At 51.5% G+C, this 21,031-nt stretch overlaps 2 protein-coding genes across 2 annotated transcripts in view; one reads left to right on the forward strand and one right to left on the reverse strand.

Annotated features, from left to right (window-relative positions):
* Nucleotides 1–18,484: 18,484 nt before the first annotated feature.
* Nucleotides 18,485–21,031, reverse strand: part of MTFR1L (mitochondrial fission regulator 1 like) — a 45,408-nt gene continuing 42,861 nt past the window's right edge. Inside the window, exon 7 of the mRNA XM_019461866.2 lies at nucleotides 18,485–20,573. Coding sequence (XP_019317411.1) covers nucleotides 20,492–20,573 — 82 coding nt within the window. The 3' untranslated portion in view covers nucleotides 18,485–20,491. The remainder of the gene's footprint in view (nucleotides 20,574–21,031) is intronic.
* On the forward strand, nucleotides 19,307–20,353 carry PAQR7 (progestin and adipoQ receptor family member 7). Its single transcript, XM_019461860.2, has one exon. It carries the CDS (start codon nucleotides 19,307–19,309, stop codon nucleotides 20,351–20,353), a length of 1,047 nt encoding a protein of 348 aa, XP_019317405.2.

A 21,031-nucleotide genomic window follows, 5' to 3' on the forward strand; every position in this document is an offset into this window, starting at 1 on the left:
CCACTTCTCTGATCGGCCGGTCTAAACTAGCTGCCTCCCTGCCGCTAGCGCCGCTCCGCGTTTCCTTACCCTGCTTCGTTTCATTCACAGTATTCATGTATATTCTCTTCTCCCCATTAGGAGACATGCTCCAGAAGGCCAGAGACTACCCTGTCCTGTGTCCCCGGCATCTGGAATAGGGGCCAGGGCACAGTAGGTGAGGTCTCTGCAAATGCTTGCTGAAGGAGGATGCCCAGCAACCCCCCCCCACCATGAACCCTGTGTGGCCTGTAACTAGGAACCGCCCCCCTCCCATTGTCATGATCTCTGTCTCTCCCCAGCTCTGAGGCGCTGCGTCTCCCACCAGCTGTGCCCCCCCCCCCCCCCCCGTTGGAAATTTTTACCAGAAGCTGTAAGGACAGCCACGTTCCCCTGCTGCGCTAAGAGAGGATGAGAGGAAATTTCCACAAACTGTGGCTGGCAGCGTGATGCAGCGGCCAGGGAGTCTGGGGAGGGCCCAGGGTTGCTTGTGAACGTCTGTGCCGGTCCCGTGCCCAGAGTGTGGTGTGCTGTGTGTTCACAGATCTGTTTCCAGATCTGTAGATCAGGAAGGCCATCCGTGCTTACTGCACAGCAGGAGCTCCAGCTTGCTGGGGCCTGGTCAGGTGCATCCCTGGAGCCAGAAGGATCTTCAGACGTCATGAAGTTCAATCCCTTCCTTTTCCAGATGGAGGAATTGAGGCCCAGAGAGGGGAAGCAATTTGTCCCCAGTCACACGGAAAGTGACAGAGCATGCACTTGAACTCACTGCACCTCCTGGGTTTTTGCTTCTCTTCTTCTCTTCCATTCTTTTTTTTTTTTTTTTGTAATTTTTTTTTAATGTTTGCTCATTTTTGAGAGAGAGAAACAGAGCATGAGTGGGGGAAGGGCACAGAGAGAGAGAGAGAGAGAGGGAGACACAATCTGAAGCAGGTTCCAGCACAGAGCTGGACGCGGGGCTTGAACTCACGAACTGCAAGATCATGACCTGAGCCAAAGCCAGATGCTTAATTGACTGAGCCACCTGGGTGCCCCTTCTCTTCCATTCTTGCCCTCCTGCCCTTCCCTCCCACCAGTCTCCAACTAATCTTTTCCCAAGTGCCACTTTGGGCCAGCCCGCTGGGAGCTCGGGCTCCCTGGGGCCATGTCACTGCCACTCCTATCAGACCCCCAGAGCTGCCTACCTCTCCTCCACGCACCCCATCCCTGCCAGGACCCCTGCTGCAATGCCCAGGCTGCTCTCCATACCAGTTAGATCAGGGTGCCTGGGGGTGGGATACAGGCATTGGTATATTTTAAACATCCTGGGTGATTTCATTTGTAGCAGGGTTTGGAAACCACTGTTTTAGCCTTGATTAATGGCTAAACGATGACTGTTTCCATGGTGGAAAGGAAGGTGTGAGCCTCCCGAAAAGGGTCTTACCCAAGGGGTTTCCTCCAAGACAGGACAACTACAGCAGAGCAGGGAATGGGGGGTGCAGAAACCGAGGGGGTTGGTCAGGAGAGATCCACTAGGGAGTACCACCCTCTGCCTGGGAATGCTGGGGGAGGTCCCTGGTGGGGCGTTCCCTTGGGAGCCCGCCAAAGGGCCCTGTGGGAACAGAATCAGCATTTGGGTACCTCCCATGCCCAGAGGCACCAATGCCTGATTATAACCACACCAGCGATGAAATTTTCAACCTCTGTCTCTTCCTCTGAGCTATCAGGGAGGAGAAGCTTGAGACTGAATAGAACAGAAAAACGATAGTAAACAGGACCAGACTTTTTAATACTTGGAAAATGAGCTCGTGTCTGTACTATGTACCCCCAGGACAGAGAAGCCACAAGCAGGCACAGATGTCTCCAGAGAAGCTAACGGGGCTCTGACAAGAAAGAATCGAGGGGCTGGGGCACCTGGGTGGTTCAGTTAGTTAAATATCCAACTCTTAATTTCACCTCAGGTTGTGATCTCACGGTTTGTGAGATCGAGCCCTGAGTAGGGTTCTGTACTGATAGCACATAGCCTGCTTGGGATTCTCTCTCTCTTAAAATAGATAAACATTACAAAAAAAAAAAAAAAAAAAAGAATTGAGGGGTTGCCTGTGCCACACTAAGTCTAGCTCATTCAATGACTGCTTCCCCTGGGGTTTGTCTGGTGAACCCAGTCTGTGCCAGGCCCTGATGGGGCCCCTGCCGAATGCCCGTGTGGCCTTGACCCTTTCTTTCTCTGGGCCTCTATTTCTTCCAGCTGTGAAATGCCTCCCTTTTCCGAGGGCCCTTACAGACTTTGCCAGTCCGTGTGAAAAAGGATTTGAGGTCTCTCGTTCCAAGTGGGAAAATTAAATGTATCCCAAGCAATTAGCTCAGGTGGGCCATAGGGGGCCAGTCAGGCAATGGGTCTGAAATCAGGCAGCACGTCCGAAAAATGATCTCCTCTGCACAATGAGAAAATATAAAATTTTAAATCTTTAGTTTAAAGATGTTGATGGCAATGTCATTCTGAACAGCTTTTTTGAGACATATTCTAACATACTATAAGCTTTACCTCTCGTATGTGTACAATTCCAGATTTTTGGGAAGTTTACAGAGTAATGTAACCATCACCACAGTCTAATTTGAGAACATTCCATCATCTGAAGGAGATCTCTCGCGTCTGTTCCCACCCCCACCCCTGGCAACTGCTAACCTACCTTCCGCCTTAGAGATTCCCCTCTTCTGGACATCTTGTGGAAATAGAATCACGCATTATGGTTTTTGCACCTGGCTGCTTTCACAGAGCGTAATGTTTGCGAGGTTCGTCCATTTTTAGCATGCATCTTACTTCTTTTTTTTTTTTTTTTTTTTTATGGCCAAAGAATATTCTATTGTACGGGCATGCCACATTGTATATTTGTCTGTTTATCATTGGTATATGTTAGGGTCGTTCCCATTGTTGGGGGCTTATGATGAATAACGCTTCTACGAACATTCATGTAGAACTCTCTGTGTGGATGCATGTTTTCAGTTCTTGTGGGTAGCTTCCTAGGTGTGGTTTTGTTTCACATTCCTACAATGACCAAGGATCCTGAGCACCTTGGCCTGTGCTTGATGGCCCTTGGGCATCCTCTTGGGTGATATGTCAGTTCAGATCCTTTGCTCCATTTTTTAATTGAATTATTTATCTTTTTACTGAGTTTGAGTTCTGTATATATTCTAGTAGATATATCTAGTAGATACATGATGTTTGCAAATCTTTTCTCCCAGGCTGACTTATCTTTTTTTTAGTTAGCTTATCGTAAATGTAAGGGTTTATTTCTGGACTCTTGTTCTGTTCCATTGATCTAGGTCTATTCATATGCCAGCAACGTAGTGTTTTACTTGAGTAGCTTGATAGTCTATTTTGAAATCAGGAAGTCCTCTACTTTGTTCTCCTTTTTCAGAATTGTTTTGACTAATTTGGGTCCTTTGCATTGTCATATACATATTAGGAACAGCTTGTCGATTTCTACAAAAAATGTCTGCTGGGAGCTTGATACGGATTGAATATATATGTCAATTTGGAGAGAATTGCTGTCATAACAATATTGAGTCTTTCAGTCCATGAACGTAGACTGTCTCTCCACATATTTATACCTTTTAAGATTTCTTTCAGCAAGGGCCACCTGGCTGGCTTAGTCGGTGGAGTATACAACTCTTAATCTTGGAGCTGTGAGTTTGAGTCCCATGTTGGGGGTAGAGTTTACCTTAAAAAAAGTTTTTCAACCAGGTTGTGAGGTATGGTGTTTAAGACGTTTGTCTCAGGGTTTCCCCTTCTAGCCTCCTCTTCTATTTTCCTCAGCCCAATAAATGGACAGGGGAGGAGGAACTAAGGAGAACTAAGGAGAAAAGGGTGCGTATCTCTCAAAGGGCCTAAACAAAAGGGAATAGGTTCAGAGGTTTATTAGAGACCCTCTACTTGGGCTGTATTAGCACTCCAAGGCAGATGCCTTATAGCAGGGGGGTGAGCACCGAGAGCGTAGGTCTGAGGACACAGAGAGATTCACTCCCAATCTGGAGAGTGGTTTCTCCGAGCTGATAAAGAGGGACTGGGAAGAGCACCTACCAATTAGGACGACACAGGAAAGGCGGCTAGGGGGCCGAAGGAGCCTGGAGCGCTTGCGTTGTAAGAATCGTTTCTCCAGGGTCCTGACCCTTTGCAATAATAGCAGAAATGGGGGAGGGGGGGGGGAGTTTGGTTTTGTTGAGGGGCCTTGATTTGCTGGAGTTGAAAATTAACAATTTTAGTGGTCTTGCTTTTAATGTTTATTTATTTTTGAGAGAAGGAGAGAGTGAGAGTGGGGGGGGGGGGAGAGAGAGAGAGAGAGAGAGAGAGAGACAGAATCTGAAGCAGGCTCCAGGCTCTGAGCTGTCAGCACAGAGCCCAACATGGGGCTTGAATTCACAGACCAGGAGATCACGACCTGAGCCGAAGTTGGACGCTCAACTGACTGAGCCATCCAGGTGCCCCAAATTTTAGTGGTCTTTCTTTTAGGTGACTCATCTAGGGTATAAGTGAGCTGGTTTGCCAGCTTAAATCTGGAGTGGACATAGTTTCCTGTTCCATCCTGGTCCTTTTAACTAAAAGAGAAATGTCCTGGTTTAACCCACTAATAAACACGGAGTGAAATTCTCCTCAGGCAGATCCAACATCTAAAGGAAGATCAGGATTTTCTTTAAAGACCATTTGGAGTCAGGGGTAGCAGTTGCAAACAGGGTCATAAGGTTTTTGTGTGCAAGCCCGAATTTTGTGAACTTTGTTCTGCTCAGTGGGCTGAGGAAAAGCCACTGTAAATATTTCACGGACATTTCCGGGGAGTTTTCTGGCATCAGGCTCATTTTATCCAATGTTTGGCCTGGTCCTCACTGAAAAGCATATGGATATAAATCTGATTAGAAACCAGGCTGGTGAGCGCCTGGCTGGCTCAGTCAGTAGAGCATGCGACTCATGATCTCCAGGTTGTGAATTCAAGCCCCATGTTGGATGTAGAGATTACTTAAAAAATAAAATCTTAAAAAAAAAAAAAAGAAACCAGGTTGGTGAGTTTGAATACCTGTTAATTCTTCAGCAAAGCTATGGATATCCTCTGTCACTTTAGGAAACTCTTTTAACTATGGCTTGCAATCTGGCCTTTGTCTGGGGAACATAAAAAAAACTAGGGGGTTATTTGGAACCTCAGAAGCCCTAACTTTAAACGGGGCCGGTTTTAATAGGTTCAGGAGGGAAGGACGCAGGGAGAGGTTGGGGGAGGGGGGAGAGGGAAGTTCAGTGAAAGGATGGGGGGAGGGTCAGTGCAGAGGAGAGGGGGCTGGTGCACAGGGAATAGGGGGATGTGGCACCAGCAGTGGGGCGGGACCCCAAGCATGTCCTGAGGCAGAGAAGACGGGAGAGGAGAAGAGGAGCCCTTTTATTCTTTCTTTGCCTCAGTCTAGAAATTGTATTTTGCAGAGAGGCAATTTTAGACCGCTGATAATGTTTGGAAGCTTCAAAATACCTATCAAAATAGGCATCCCATGCTGTTTTGACAATTTTAATTTTAATTTTTTAAAATATCTATTTATTTTGAGAGAGAGAGAGAGTGAGTGGGGGAGGACAGAGAGAGAGGGAGAGAATCCCAAGTAGCCAACTGAGCCACCGAGGCACCCGTTTTGACAATTTTAGAGCCGTGACTGTCCAATCCAGTTTCGAGAAACGTAAGTTTGGGGAGATTGAAAGTCTCCCATAATGACCACTGGTGATCGAACTTACTTTTGGTTAAGTGATCTGTTAAGTTCGAAATGCACGTGAGGAGGGGTGCCCGGGGGGCTCAGTCGGTAAGCCTGTGATTCTTCATTTTGGCTCAGGTCTTGATCTCATGATCGATCAAGCCCTGAATTGGGTTCTGTGCTGTCAGCACACAGTCTGCTTAAGATTCTCTCTCTCTCTCTGCCCCTCCCCCGCTCTCTGTCTCTCTCAAAGTAAATAAGTAAACATTAAAAACAAAATGCATGTGAGGAGGAACAGCAGGTTCTAAATGTTAATGTTTAATTTTTTTTATTTTGAGAGTGAGCGAGCGAGTGGAGGAGGGGCAGAGAGAGAAGGAGAGAGAATCCCAAGCAGGCTTTGCACCATCAACACAGAGCCGGATGAGGGGCTTGAACTCATGAGCAGTGAGATCATGACCCGAGTGAAGCTGGACGCTCAACCAACTGAGCCACCCAGGCCTCCCTATTTATTTATTTATATTTTTAAAAGATTTTATTTTTTAAGTAGTCTCTACACCCAATGTGGGGCTCCTGAGATCAAGAGTCACATGCTCTACCGACTGAGCCAACCAGGTGCTCCATCAGATAAGGTGACATTTCAACAGACACCTGAAGGCAGTGGGGCAGCAGACAGAAGTTCAGCTGTTTGGAGCCAGGACCAGCTTCCGGGCCATGTGACCCACGCAGTCGCACAGGACTTCGTGGTCAGGAGGGTCCCTATGCTTGGTTTCACGTTCTGTTCTTACTATATTGACATTCTTAATTTTTGAACAAAGACTTGCATTTTCATTTTGTAGAGGGCCCCAGAACTCATGCCGGTCCTATCTGGGGCAAAGTGAGTTCCAGGAAGAGGGAGTATCAAGTGGAAAGGTCAGGAGGTAGGAATGTGTTGGCAACCTGGAGTCTGGAGTAGGAGAGAAGTGCATGGTTAGCTTCTGTATTTCTGCCCTTTGAGCCTTCATTTTCTCCCTGGCTGCTCGCTGAGGTTCTGACCTGTTCAGGGCTGCCCGGGAGGGCACGTGGAAGGGGCAGTGAGATTACAGGTTCAGGAAAGTTCTGCCTTACCCTGTATTTGTCCTGAGCTTTCCAGACTCGGCAGGTGTTTCAAGCTTTTATTTGGTGGGGGGAAAGGGTGGTCCTGGAAGCCCTGGTCTCGTCTTCCCCCAAAGCAGAGCCTGAGACAGAGACTTAGACACGAGTAGTTTGTTTGGGAGGTGACCCCAGAAAACAGAAAGGGAGGGAGTAGGGAGACAGAGAGGAGGAAGCAGGCAAAGCACAAAGGAGGGTGGGGGGTATCTTCTAGGTTGCTGCTTTCGGTCGGTCTGGATCCCGGGCTCCAGAAAGCCTGGCGCAGACAGAATGCCTCCCAGAGTTGTCTTCTTCTGAGCAGGAGGCTGGAGCTGTCTCCAACAGCTTCCATGAGTGCTGCTCTCGGGGTGTTAACAGCCTGCATTTCTAGTCTGCACCTAAACCGGCAGGCTGAGCTAAGGCTTCCAGGAGAGCCAAGAGGCTGGAGAGTAGAGGCATGCCCGCTGCAGTGGGGCTGAAGTCAGCGGGCATGGGACTGCCCACTCTTGCCGAAGCTGAAATCTGTGGTGAGCCGTGACGGTGTGGCCCGGGCCACTCTTGTGTTTGCCTTGCTGGGGACAGTCACCATGGGGGCTCATCTGCGGATCCCTTGAGGAGGGCTGGCTGTTTACGATGGCTCTCACAATTGCAGGACACCCCGGGACACCTCCAGCCAGTTTCTGCTGAGACCTCATGGCCCCTACGGGAGACTCTGGGGCTGGATCTAAGGCCACCTCTCTCCTGTGGCGCAGTTCAGGCCTGGGGGCAGCACATACCTGTGTCCTGCTTCCGTGGAAATGCAGTTAGTTCCCTCTACCACTGGCCTCCGCTCTGCTTCTCCTGGCAGCCCGTCCCCTTTGGGGCTTGTGGGCAAGAGTCAGACACCCGGCCATGGAGTCCCAGGGGACACCCCTGACCTCTCTGGTGTCCTTGAAACCCCCTCACCCCATCCCACCCAAAGAAAACCCTCTCTCTAATCTCGGACTCCAGTCTCCACACTGCCTTCAGGATAAAGCCCTCCACCTTGGCAAGGCTCTCTTCTTTCCAGCCCCTCCCTGCCTTTCGAATGCCATCTGTTGCCTGCCGGTCCTCTGTGCCCCATCCCCAGCACATGATGGCTCATTTCTGAAACTCACCCCGCCATTCATACCTCTGCACCTTTGCATATGCTGTTCCCCCTGTCTAGAAAGTCCTTTCCCTCCTCATGACTTGGTGAACTCTTCCTCATCCTGTAAGACTCTCTCCAAGTGGACTTTAGGCAGAGAATTTCTGTAGGCAATCAGTACCCCCCGGCGCTGTGCCCCCACTGCACCATGCACAGTTGAAACTGTGGTCTTGGGTCAGACCCTCTGGGTTTGAATCCTGGCCTCGCTATGTGTATGAGTCAGGAATTATTTCAACCATGCTGTGTAACAAACCACCTAAACATTGGGGAGGGGGCGCTTATAACAAGCCTTTCCTTTTCCTCATTGGCAAAGGGAGGGAATAAAGAACTGAAATAGAGTAATAGTTGGCATTTGTTGAGCAAGCAGTCTCTGCCAGTCAGTGTGAGTACTTTTCATGGATTATTTCATTTACTCCTCATACCAACCCTATATGGAGGGTATTGACCTGTTTGAGAATGAATGAACTAGATACCCAGAGAGGTTACATAACTTGCCTGGGGGGAGGGGCAGAGCTAAGGTGTGAACCCAGGCAGGATACACTCCTGTGTGTCACTGCTTTGCTGCCCCCAATGAGCAGATGCCCTTGTTTGGGGGAAAAGATAAGAATGTGTTCAGGACAGTTCAGGCCACACATCCTTTCTCTTACTTTGGATGCGCTGAAGCCCTTCCCGGTGGTCTCCTGGCTCAGCGCCTGACTTCTGAGGCCCTTTGACTCTTTAGGCCTACCCAGGAATCTGATCCCCTGGACACCCTGGTCCTCTAATGACCCGACCTGATGCCTGGGAAGGCAGCTGGATGATGCATAGGTTACTGGATAGGTTCTCCACCCACCCTGTCCTAGAGTGTGAATGCAAAGGATTACAGGGCTTTGGGGTCTGGGAGCAAGGAAGGCATTGGGCCTCACCCAGGCAGCTGGACTGGGGGAGGGCAGCGAAGGGAGGTGCCCTTGGCTGCCCTGGAGCTGCTCTCACCCTGCCTGGTCTGGAAAAGGAATGGGGGGGGGGGGCGGGGACAGCAGGGTAGGGGAGGAATTGTCCTGGCCCCACAGCGTCACATCTTGTTGCCAGTACTGTGTACCAGATAAGAGCTAGGCTGGGATCCAGGCCTGCCTCTAGCCAACTGGGTGGCCTTGGGCAAGTAGCATCTCTGGAACCAGTTTCCTCATCCACAGAATGAGATAATGAAACTACATCCTCATGGGCTTATAGTGCGTGTAAGGGGGGCTTTGCATTGGGCCTGGCACACGGCAAGTGCTCCGTAACTGATCGCTGTTCCTTTTTAAAATTATTTTTAGCATTCAGCTCTCAAATATCCATAGCCAAGTATCACGGGCAAGTGACTTTTCTCCCCAAGCACATCTCCAGATCCATTTCTCAGAACCTACGTATATCGGGAGCTATGTGACCTGGAATACATCATTTCTGTCCTCTGGGCCTCGGTTTTTCTATCCATAGAATGGGGGGTCATCTCACTCAATTTTGTAGGAATGCATGGGACTAAATGAGATAATATAACAGTCCCATGTGCCCTTTCTGATCTTCAGTTTCCCAGTTTGTCAAATGTGTTAATAGGGTTGTCTGGACCAAAGGAGGTAGTTATGGCAACTGTTTAGCACACGGCTCTCAGCTCAGGGCAAGAGCTTAATAAACTGTAGCTTTAAAAACATGTTGAGTACAGAGCAGGTGTTTCCAAACTGGAAGCTGAGTCTAAGTTACCTTCCAAGTTTTCAGTTTTTATTCACTATGATAGAATATATTCCATCATATAGAACATGATTTCCAGGGTGCCTGGGTGGCTTAGTCGTTTAAGTGTCTGACTTAGGCTGAGGACATAATCTCACGGTTCCGTGAATTTGAGCCTCGCATGGGGCTCTGCGCTGACAGTGTGGATCCTGCCTGGGTTCTCTCTCTCTCTCTCTCTCTCTCTCTGCTCCTCCCCCCTCAAAATAAATAAATGAACCTTAGCATATAATTTCCATGATGTCCTTACTTGTCCGTTTCCTATTCCCTACCTGTTCTAAATGATGGGATCTTTTATGCTATTTTGTCTCTCCACATGAGTAATAGGGATTTCACTAAATCATAGGGTTTGGGTTTGTCTAAATCTGTTGAAGTAAAGACCTGTTGCCTCCTGTTACATTATGATTATATACGTTTTGTTATAATATAATAAGGAAATATACATTCGTCTAGTATTCACTGCGGTTGACAATGAACCTTCATACCCGTTGTTTTATTAATTCTCCTAACAACCTGTCAGGTATTCCTGTTTCCATTTTATAAGTAGTAAACTGGAGGCTGAGAACAAGGAGACTTGCCCAAGGTCACATGGTGAGTTAAGGGTAGCACTAGGATGTGGATCCTGTCCCCTCGCCCAGCCCCCTGCACAGTCTCTCTGAATGGACTCAAAACTCCCTGAGGGCAGAGCAGTGTCCCCTTTTAGACTGTCCCCTTTCTGCTCTGTATCCCTCAGGCTGTGTGCACCCCAGACGCGGTGGGGGTGTCTCCCACTCTGCTGGTCTAGTGCGGGGGAGGGACGATACGCTGAGGGCCTCGTGTACGCAGGGATCCCTCACCCTGTGGGTGCTCCCGCTTCTGGGGGGAGATATTACACTAGGGAGTAGAAAGTGGGTGTTTTAACACCAGGCCTTGGGCTGGCCGACCAGGGGAAACCGCCCACGGAGAGAGCTAAGGTGGGAACTTAAATGAGACAGGGGTGCAGAGGCGGGGTGGAGCTCCCCAGGCAGAGACACGAAGACGTGGGCCAGGCCCATCTCGACCAGAAACAGCCCAGTGAGCGGTGGCGTGTGCGGCTCCTGCTGGCTTCGGGGCTGGGCGGCGGGCTTTCGCTGGAATTATCCGCGCTCCTGCTCCGACTTGCCCGGCGCCCGCAAGTCAGCTACCCGGGCTCGGGAGCTGGTGGTTCAAGACCGCGGAAGTGGGACCCGCTCAGCGGGCTCCGCAGCGCCACCGCCCAGCCGGGGACTTGGGCAACCACTTCTGCTGTCCGGGCCTCCGTCTCCGCGTCTTTCTGCCCCACGATCGCCAGAGGAACTCCCAGGACTGCACGGTCGCGGGGGTGGGGAGCCCCCCCCCTGCCGCTGGGCGCAACACGTGGGCGCGGCGGGTAGGGAAGCACCGCCCCACGCCCCGCCCCCCGCCCGCCTCCGGGCAGGCCCACCCGTCGCCCCTTTATCAGTCGGCGGGGCGCCGGGACGCCGAGGGCCTTGGTCCGAGCCGACCAGCCTCGCCGCTCCGCTCCGCTCCGCCGCAGGTACCGGGAGCCGGCGGCGGGGCACGGGGCGTGCTCCCGGGGAGCGGCGCGCACGCGGGCGGGGAGAGAGGCTGGAGTCGGAGCACCCCGGGGCAAGAGTGGGAGGATGCTGGGGACCAGCTGGAAGGGGGCACCTCTGAGGGAGTGGGCAGGGCGGAGGGCCGGCCTGGGCCGGCCGTGGTGGCCACGGTGGCCGGGAGGAGGAGAGGCCGGCGGCTCGCTGCTCCGCCTGCGGCGGGGCTGGGGGGGGAGGCGGATCCAGGGAGACCCCAGGAGCAGAAGGTGCATCAGTACCTAGAACTGGGTGATGTGAGGGGGTCCCCCTTTGGGGACGCCTGGGCCGGTTGGGATGGAGAAGCCTGCCTTGGTGTCAGGAAAACATGGAGGTTTCCCCACCCAATGAGGAAAGGGGAGGGAGCCCCACACCACCCATAGCACTTGCTTCAAGCCTGCAGGCTTGGAGGACCCCCCCCCCCCCCCAGAGGTTTCCCTGGGGCAGCCCATTCTGGCCTGGCCTGAGTAGGGGGCCCTGGTCAGGCCACCGCTGGTGAGTTTGAGGGTTTGACGGATTCCCGGAGCCTGGCTGCACCCGGATGGATGGCCCAAGACCTTCTGTTTAGCTCCTATGGAAGAGGGTCTCAGCCTCACAACCAGAGTCTTGTGCCACCTCTGAGGCTCGTGGTGAAAGGCTGTCCCTCTCCAGCCTCAGTTTCCCTAACCAGAGGGGCCCTTGCTGGCCAGTGGTGAAAGTTGGGTCCTTTTTCCATCCCTTGTGCTGGGCGACTGTAGCCAGCTCACCCAACCTCTCTGGGCCTGCCTTCCTCTTAGAGTTCTACCTTGTCCCCAGAGCATTTGTGAGTCCGAGTTCCACAGAAGAATTCCTCTGAGTTATTTATTCTATCCCGATCACAAATGGAGGCCCAAAGTGCGGTAACAAAAAGCAAAAATGATGTCCGTTTGGTTTTGGAAGAAATAGAAGGACTTTTTGTTTAAACACATTCTGCCGAGTCTGGGAATTGGTTTGCATTGAAGGAGGTCACCCAGTTGCTGGGAGGAGATCAGGAGGCCAGCCGGGGATGAAAACTTTGCTTGTGTAATGTATGGCCACCCCCTGGGTGACTGGAGGTTGACCACAAAGGATAAAGGGCAAGAGCACTGGTTTCGGAGTCAGATGATGTGCCCTCTGCCATCCTGCCTCCTGGGCTGTGATGCCAGCTTACACGGAGGCTCAGAGTTGCTTTGAGGCAGAAGCGAAATGCGGGTGAAAGTTCCTTGTAAACAGCAAGCCACTATAAATTACTGATGTTAGTGCCTCACCTTATTGATATTTTGGGCTTGTATGTGGTATTGTCCTTGTCAGGATCCCTCAAGGAACATTTACCTCTAACAACTCCTGTGTTAACGCAGATCTGGCCTTACTATCTTATGTGTGTATGTAAGTATGTATGCATTTTTCAGTGGGCTCCACACCCAATGTGCAGCTTGAACTCATGATCCTGAGATCAAGAGTTTGTGTTCTGTCTACTGAGCCAGCCAGGCCTGCCTTACTATTATTTTTACGAGGTTAGACTTTGTCTTCTATGGCGAGATGAAGTTGTCTTGAGGGAGTGTGCTGAACAATGAAGGCCCAGAGAAGCAACAATGAATATTTTACGTGCCAAGATGGAGGCAAGAGACAAAGTTAATTATAACCAAATACTCATATTAGGTGGGTTTTTTTTTCGTTAGGCTATTAAGCTCCAAGAAGGCAGGGTATTAATACCTTTAGTTCTTACCCTTAGCTGTTGATTAGCTGGGCTATTAGTTGTATAAGGGAAGTGTTTTAATTGCTTTGTTCACTGCTGACGCTCTAGCACCTGGCACATAGTGGGCCTAAAACAAATATTGGAATGTCTCAGGGCCTGAAGGGACCTTTGACGTTACTGATAAATTCACTCTCTCCTTTGACATCTGGAGAAACAGGGCCAAAAGGGGAATGGACTTGTTGTCCAAGGTCACACAGGGATTAAGCGGCTGAGCCGGGACTAGAATCCAACAAACAGCAAAAACAGCGGCGCCATGCTGTGCCAGAACTAACATCTTGCATCAGTAACTTTGTTTTGCTTTCACAAGAGCCCAAGGGGTAGCTATTATTATCCTTTGATTATCAATGAGGAAATAGGCTCAGAGAGGTTAAGGGACTTACCAAAGTCACAGAGCTGTTAAGTTTCAGACTTGAAATCCCATCCTCACATAAAAATGGGAACATGGCTTCACTTGAAGTAGTCTGCCGGGAGTGGTACATACCCTCCCTTGGGACGTCAGCTCTCTCCAATTCTGCGTGGTCCCACCTCGGTGGCTTCTCTTGGGGCTGGATTTTCCTAGGCCCGTAGGCATTTCGTTTGTGTGGGTGAGCCTGTCTGCTTCATTCAACATGTGCCCCAGCCCTGTCGCATTTTGCCTGCCATGTGCACTAAAATCTACGGGATGGGTATAACCCGGGGCTCTCCCACTTCAAAGCCCATTTACTACCCCATCCCGACAACCTGGTCTTCTGTTTTGCTCACAGGTACTTACGGGACTTTTTGACCGTGTGTGTCAGGTAGAGACCAGGCAAGACTTGGTTGAGAAGCTAGGTGAGGAGATGGACCTTGTGTTTAGGAAAAGGAGAATGGGAGGTGGGAGGGCAGAGGAGGACAGAGCTCCTCAGATTGACAGGAGCTCCCACATGAGCCCTGGAGATCTCTGTTCTGGGGCTCGGCCAACCTGGAAGCTTCCCAAACCTGCAGGACACGCTCTGGCCAGACTTCATGCCTTCTGGATCACCTGCTAGCATGGTCTACTCCCTTCACCCTCCCACTGGGGGATGGGGCAGCCAGAGTGGCAACCCTCTCCCTGGCAGTTTCATTTCCCAGCCACCTCTCTTGCGTCTGTGCCCAAGTGCAAATCTTCAGGGCTCTGTGAATCCACAGGGGTTACTCTCAATGGTCTATGCTGGAGAGAATTTAATCATTAACTAAGGTCAGTGTTTCCAGAAGTTCCAACTCCAGCCAAATTTCCCTGGTCCTTACATGCATCCTCATAGAAAAGTAAATATTTCAAGGGACAAGGTTAACTGAAGCCCCCAAGTCCAGTGGAACCAGCTCTTGATGGCCAAAAGAAGACAGGTTTTTAGAGGACATCAAGCGAATCTTTCAGGCTGGGGTATTTCAAATACGACTACTATTAATAATAAATAGTAATAGTAGCCATCATTTATCAAGTTGCTAAACTGTGCTGAAAATTTGTCTGAATAAAGTTAGATCCTTATAAGCAGTCTGTGCCGTAGATGATACTGTAATTCCCATGAGGGACTAAGGATCAGAGAAGGTGAGTCGCTTGTCTTAGATCACACAGCTAGCATGTTACAGAAGCAGGCGTCAAACCTGGTTTGTCTGAATCTGAAGTCCATCTCCTTCATGAGCCTTCATAGTGTCTGCTTTCTCCTTTAGTCCTAACTTCTTTCCATTATGATTCCTGGGGAGTAGGGGGACAGAAGCCAGTCAAGTTTTCCTGACACCCATCAACCAGGCCCTGGTCACCCGGTCTCAGCCCAGCTTTGCCTGCCTTGCCGTGTGATCTTGGGTAAGTCACAACTTGGTAGCCAGCCACTGCGTTTCCCCAGATGTTTCCTGTGGAGGCTAATGCTGAGCTTCCTTGTGCAGCCGTGGCCTGGCTAGGAGGGCAGTGGTTAGCCTGGATTTGACCAATGTGGGAATGGTGTTGGGTGGGGGAAGGGAGAGGTGGAGGTTGTCTTTAGCCCCACCCTCTGGTGACATCACACAAGACAACCTCCAGTCCCTGGAAGCCCCGCCCTTAGTGACCCTCACCTGTGGAAGTACCACAGGTGCCTGGCATCTGGAGAATTTGCCCAGTCCCACAGCAGAATCCATCGGCCCCCAGGCTCGAGAAAATTCCCTAGGTAACCTAGCTTTGGAGGGGGGCCAGGAAGGGGGGCCCTGAAGCAGGCAGGTCCTGGCAGCCTGGTGGGCAGATGACTCAGGATTCTCTGAGGGTGGCCTCTGGATCCCTCCCCTCATCCTTCCAGCTCTTACTGGACCCCTGCACCTGCTCCTTTCCCCTGGAGTCAGGAGATGGGAACGAATTCTGAAAACAGACCTGTTCAGATGGAATGAGGCTGCTGGGTGAAGTCTAAAGGAAGTAGGGAACAGGATCTCTTTATCCCAGGATGTAGCCTCTGGGGTCTGTGCTTAGGGCCCACTGTGTCTGGTGGAGGAGGAGGGCCCTGAGTGACCAATTGCCACCTGAGGAGGGAGCTGTGAGATAGGGCTTCGTTGGTGTAGAGCCAGTGGGTGGCTTGGTAATGTGGGGAGGCTGAGGTCTCTAGATGTGTGTCAATTGCTGGAAAACTAAGGAAATAATTTATGGGAAAGGCCTTGGCTACCTGCTTTAGACCATTCTTTTCCAAAGTATGATGGAGATTGGTGTGACAGGAGGCAGGGCAGCAGCAGAGTGGCTAAGAGTGCCTGTACTTGGCAGTCAGAGAGCCGGGTCCAAATTCTGGCTTCTCTGTCTCTGTCTCTCTCTCTCTGTTTCTCTGTGCATGTTCCTCCCTTGGGGAAGGAGCTTCTAACCTCTCTGAATTCCACTGTCTTCAGCAGCAAAATGGGCGTAATAATACCTACCTCAAAAGGCTAGTTATGAGAATTAATTGTAACAAGGTTATAAAGACTGAGCACATAGTAAACACTTACTACATTTCAGCTGGTTTTGTTTTGTTTTGTTTTTTTCAAATGTTTATTTATTTTTGAGAGAGAGAGAGAATGTGAGCAGGGGAGGGGCAGAGAGAGAGAGAGGGAGACACAGAATCTGAAGCAGGCTCCAGGCTGAGTTGTCAGCACAGAGCCCAATGCGGGGCTCGAACTCACGAGCTGTGAGATCATGCCCTGAGCCACCCAGGTGCCCCCAGTTCAGCTGGCTTTGTAATATAATTATTACTAGGAAAAGAATCCTTGGTCAGGTAGGCTTGACACATGTAGGTTCAACAGAGGGAAGCTGGCTTCTTTGCTGTAGGACTTCTCAGAGACGTTAATAGGCTGTTATGCCTTGGGAAGTTCTAAGGGTGGGATATGGAGCCTTGGACTGTATTTAATGGATCACAGGGACCCAGGAACTAGGCCACCATCGCACATTATCATTCCCTGGTCTTCTCCCTTGGGGTGGAATGGAAACCTTGCTGGATTGGGCAACGCTGGGGAAGGCCTTTCTGTCTCTGGGCTCTTGTTTCCTCAGTGTAAAACAAGGGTGCTGCATGAGATGCTTTCAGAGGCCTTTTCTGGCTCCCCAAGGTTCCGAGTTGGGAAGCCAAAGTTGTAGACAGGGGTGAAGGCTGAAGCCCAGGCTCTTGGGGAGGAGAGGACCTCCACTGCTGGTTCCGCCACTAGCACAGCAGGCCAGGGGGTTCTCGTGGTCTGGACGGAAGTGGCTGGCAAGGCTGTCTGGGGAATAGGAAGTGGAGGCGTCCTGTACTCCCTTTGTGCAGTATTGTAGTAACTAATTTAACTCCTGCCTCCTCATGGGACCAGGAGAGGCCAGAGACCAGAGCTGACTTGAGAAGTATAATGCGGGGGTAGCTTCAGGCTAGGGTGAGGAGGCTTGATGGGCTGCGGGCTTGTCTTGCTGCCTTTGCATGGCAAGCTCCCTGCATTTACTTGGACTGTGTATAAATTATCAGGGGGCTTTTGGGGGTGATCATGGTGCTGCTGGTGGCAGAAACGTGAGTGCTTTATCCTGCCCTGGATCTCCTTGCCTGTAACAGTGACTGGTGCACAGGTAGTTGCAATAAATATCTGATGAAAGATGGACAGGGCGCCTGGGTGGCTTAGTCAGTTGAGCGTCCAACTCTTGATTTTGGCTCGGGTTGTGGTCTCACGGTCGTGGGACCGAGCCTCATATCAGGCTGGAGCCTGCTTGGGATTCTCTCTCTCCCTCTCTCTCTTGCTCCTCCCCTGCTCTCTCTCTCTCAAAATAAGTAAGTGAAAAAGGAAAGAAAGAAAGAAAGAAAGAAAGAAAGAAAGAAAGAAAGAAAGAAAGAAAGAAAGAAAGAAAGAAAAGAAAAGAAAAGAAAAGAAAAGAAAAGAAAAGAAAAGAAAAGAAAGAAAGATGGACAGAAAACCAGGATGCTGAGTCTAATAAACTTGTTAGAGAGAATTCGAGGGGTGGGAGTCGTCTGGCAGGTGCTAGTTTTTCAATAGATATTTTGATTTAATGAATGCCATAGTGAATACTGATAAGCCTGAGTTAAGCAACTGGTTCCGGGCCAAACTGTATATAGGGTATATAATTAGGGAATGATGAATAGCACTTCCCACCGTGTCTTGCAAAGGGCAGTTCAGTGGTTAAGATTGCAAGCTGAGTTCAGATCCTACCTAGGTGGGGGGGGGGGGGGGGGGGGTGCAGGGTCCTTAACTTCTCCATGCCTCAGTTCCTTATCTGAAAAATGGGAATAATGAAAGCACCTACTCACAGGGGGTTAAGAAGCATAAATGAGTCAATTGTACATAAAGTGCTTGAGACAGTGTCTTGCACATAGCAAGTACTGTATAAGCATTTGCTATGATTTGTTTTCATCTCGGTAACTCCACCATACTGTGAAGTTCCCAGGGGTAGGGATTAAATCTTTTTCCTCTCTGCCCTCCCCTGGACCGAGCACAGGATCGGAGGCAGAGGAGGGGGCTCAGTGTTCGCTAAATGCACAAATGGATGAATGAATGAATATGTTTTACATGCTATGTTGTATAACCTATACAGGGGAAGTGGGAGGGGGGCAGTAAGGAGGTCCCCTGGAGGTGGCAGTTTGAACTGGCCCAAAAGCATTTCAGTGAGGGAAAGGAAGTTGGCACAGGGTGTGCTATTTGGGTTAGGTGGGAAATGAGGGTAGGAGCAGGGTCTCGAACGCAGGCTGAGGGGTTAGATTTGACTTCTTTGGAATTAACAAGCATGGGTGGGAGTGGAAAGGCTGGAGGAGGGATCTTCTGAGGGGAGTTGTGGCTGAGGGGAAGGGCTGTTTTATAGACCAGTTGTTACCAGGGACTTTCAGGAACAAAAGTGGCTTTTTGAGTTGGAGACTTAAAGGGTATGAAATGTTACCGGGATGCTGTTATGTTCTTCGATTTAACAAGTACTGAGTGCCAGCCGCCTGCTAAGCACCAGCGGTTCACAAAATAATGACACAAACTGCCTACCCTTAGTGAGCTCACGTCAGCAAGTTTAATGCCCATGGGGAACGTTATACTAGTGAAAGGATGGGTATCTTATGGTAGGCACTCAAGTAGAGAGGTCATCATCAGAGGTTCGGGGGGCCGGGAAAAGTATTACAGAAGAAATGGGTTTTGAGGGATAATTAGGAGTTTGCCATGTAGGCAAGATGAGGAAAATGTCTCAGGCAGAGGGAACAGCTTGTGTCAACCTGAGGACATGTGGGAAACAGCAGGCCCAGGGGTGTGGTGAGGCTATGGCTGGATGTGAAGGGCACTGTGGTTGAGCGATAAGGCTGGAAAAAGGTAGCAGGGGCCAGATCATGTAGGGTGATGGAGGGTGAGTGGGAGACCCTGGTCACTCAGAAGGGGCTAAAGGTAGAGGCAGCGGGTCTGTCAGCAAGGTCATTGTCACCACCAGATGAACACAGATGGCGGCTTGAACACAGGAGGAAACAGCAGGGGCTGCTGTGTGGAACCTGGACTGGGATGGAAATGGCTGAGGTTGTGAGCCTCCTTAATTATTCCTCGGAAGTTTACTGAACATCTACTACATGCCAGGCGCTGTTCGAGGCACATGGGATACATCGGGGAGTACAGTCACGGGGTCCTCGCTGAGCTAGCTCTCCCTTAGGACGACTCCTCTCTTCTGAAACTCAGTGTGGGGACAAGGGGGCAGGAAGGACAGACTAAGGACTGGGCTTCCGAGCCTCCCAGCTGCTGCTGGTGGTGCCATCAAGGGTCGAGGACACCAGTCCCCTGACTTTGCTCTGGCCTCTCTCCCAGCTCCCTGCCTGGCCCACGGTCATGGCCACGATGGTGGCCCAGAAGCTCAGCCACCTCCTGCCCAGTTTGCGGCAGGCCCACCAGGAGCCTCGGCCGTCCAGGCGGCCGGAGCCCGTGTTCACAGTGGACCGCGCCGAAGTGCCACCGCTCTTCTGGAAGCCGTACGTCTACGTGGGCTACCGGCCGCTGCATCAGACCTGGCACTTCTACTTCCGCACGCTGTTCCAGCAGCACAACGAGGCCGTGAACGTGTGGACCCACCTGCTGGCAGCCGTCGTGCTGCTGCTGCGGCTGGCCGTCTTCGTGGGGACTGTGGGCATCTGGGGAGACCCGCACGCGCTGCCCCTCTTCATCCTCCTCCTCGCGTCCTTCACCTACCTCTCCTTCAGTGCCTTGGCTCACCTCCTGCAGGCCAAGTCCGAGTTCTGGCACTACAGTTTCTTCTTCCTGGACTACGTGGGCGTGGCCGTGTACCAGTTCGGCAGCGCCCTGGCACACTTCTACTACGCCATCGAGCCTGCCTGGCACGCCCGGGTGCAGGCCGTCTTCCTGCCCGCGGCCGCCTTTCTCGCCTGGCTTTCTTGCACTGGCTCCTGCTACAACAAGTACATCCAGAAGCCTGGCCTGCTGGGCCGCACTTGCCAGGAGGTGCCCTCAGCACTGGCCTACGTGCTGGACATCAGCCCCGTGGTGCATCGCATCCTGGTGTCCCCCGACCCTACCTCAGACGACCCGGCTCTTCTCTACCACAAGTGCCAGGTGGTCTTCTTCCTGCTGGCCGCCGCTTTCTTCTCCACCTTCATGCCTGAGCGCTGGTTTCCTGGCAGCTGCCACGTCTTCGGGCAGGGCCACCAGCTCTTCCATGTCTTCCTGGTGCTGTGCACGCTGGCCCAGCTGGAGGCCGTGGCACTGGACTACGAGGCCCGGCGGCCCATCTATGAGCCTCTGCATACCCGCTGGCCCCACAACTTCTCTGGCCTCTTTCTGCTCACCGTGGGCAGCAGCGTCCTGACCGCGTTCCTCCTGAGCCAGCTGGTACGGCACAGACTCAACCGGAAGGCCCAGTGAATGGCAGGGGCGGGGGGCGGGGCAGCTGGGAGGGAGGGAGGTGTAGGGGGGGCCCAGGGGTCCGGGCTTGGCTCCAGATGGGAACAAGGCCTGGTAACGTTGTTTGTGTCTGGCGTTCGGTGACTTTCTGCGTATGCCTCAGCTGCCAGGGGTGGTGATGGCCAGTCCTTGGATTTGGGGATTGGCCGCGAGCTGCTGGGGTTCACCGCTTGGGCCTGCCCTGGGAGAGGAAAAGAGAGAAACATGTGGGCCACCTTGGCCTGCCTCCCCCATTGCTTCTCACTAGGGATGAGGATTGGGGGTCAGCTGGGCCCAGGACCTTGGTTTGGAGCTTCCAGATGATCTGAGAGGACGTGACAGTGGAATTCAGGCCAGAGTCTGCTCTGATCTGAGAGGCAGAAGAGGGCTCAGCAAACCCCCTCTACCCAGATGTCATTGGTGGATAGGAAAGGGGGAGGCTCCTAATGTGTATAGCCTACTCTTACCATTCCTTGACCTCCAGCCTGGAGCTTTAGAGTTCCAGGAAGTCCCCAAAGATAGAAGATTGTGTCAAGTGGAAATGGATCCCATCAGTGCCCCATACCTCTTCAGTCATCTCCCCACCCAGTGAGCCCCCAGCCTTTCTAGTTCCGGCCTTGATGTCCTGCATATCCTGTTCCCAGCCTGTCTCCTGGTTTC

Source organism: Panthera pardus, unplaced genomic scaffold (genome assembly GCF_024362965.1).
Source record: "Panthera pardus isolate Hobbes unplaced genomic scaffold, ASM2436296v1 HiC_scaffold_11, whole genome shotgun sequence".
Lineage (NCBI taxonomy): Eukaryota > Metazoa > Chordata > Mammalia > Carnivora > Felidae > Panthera > Panthera pardus.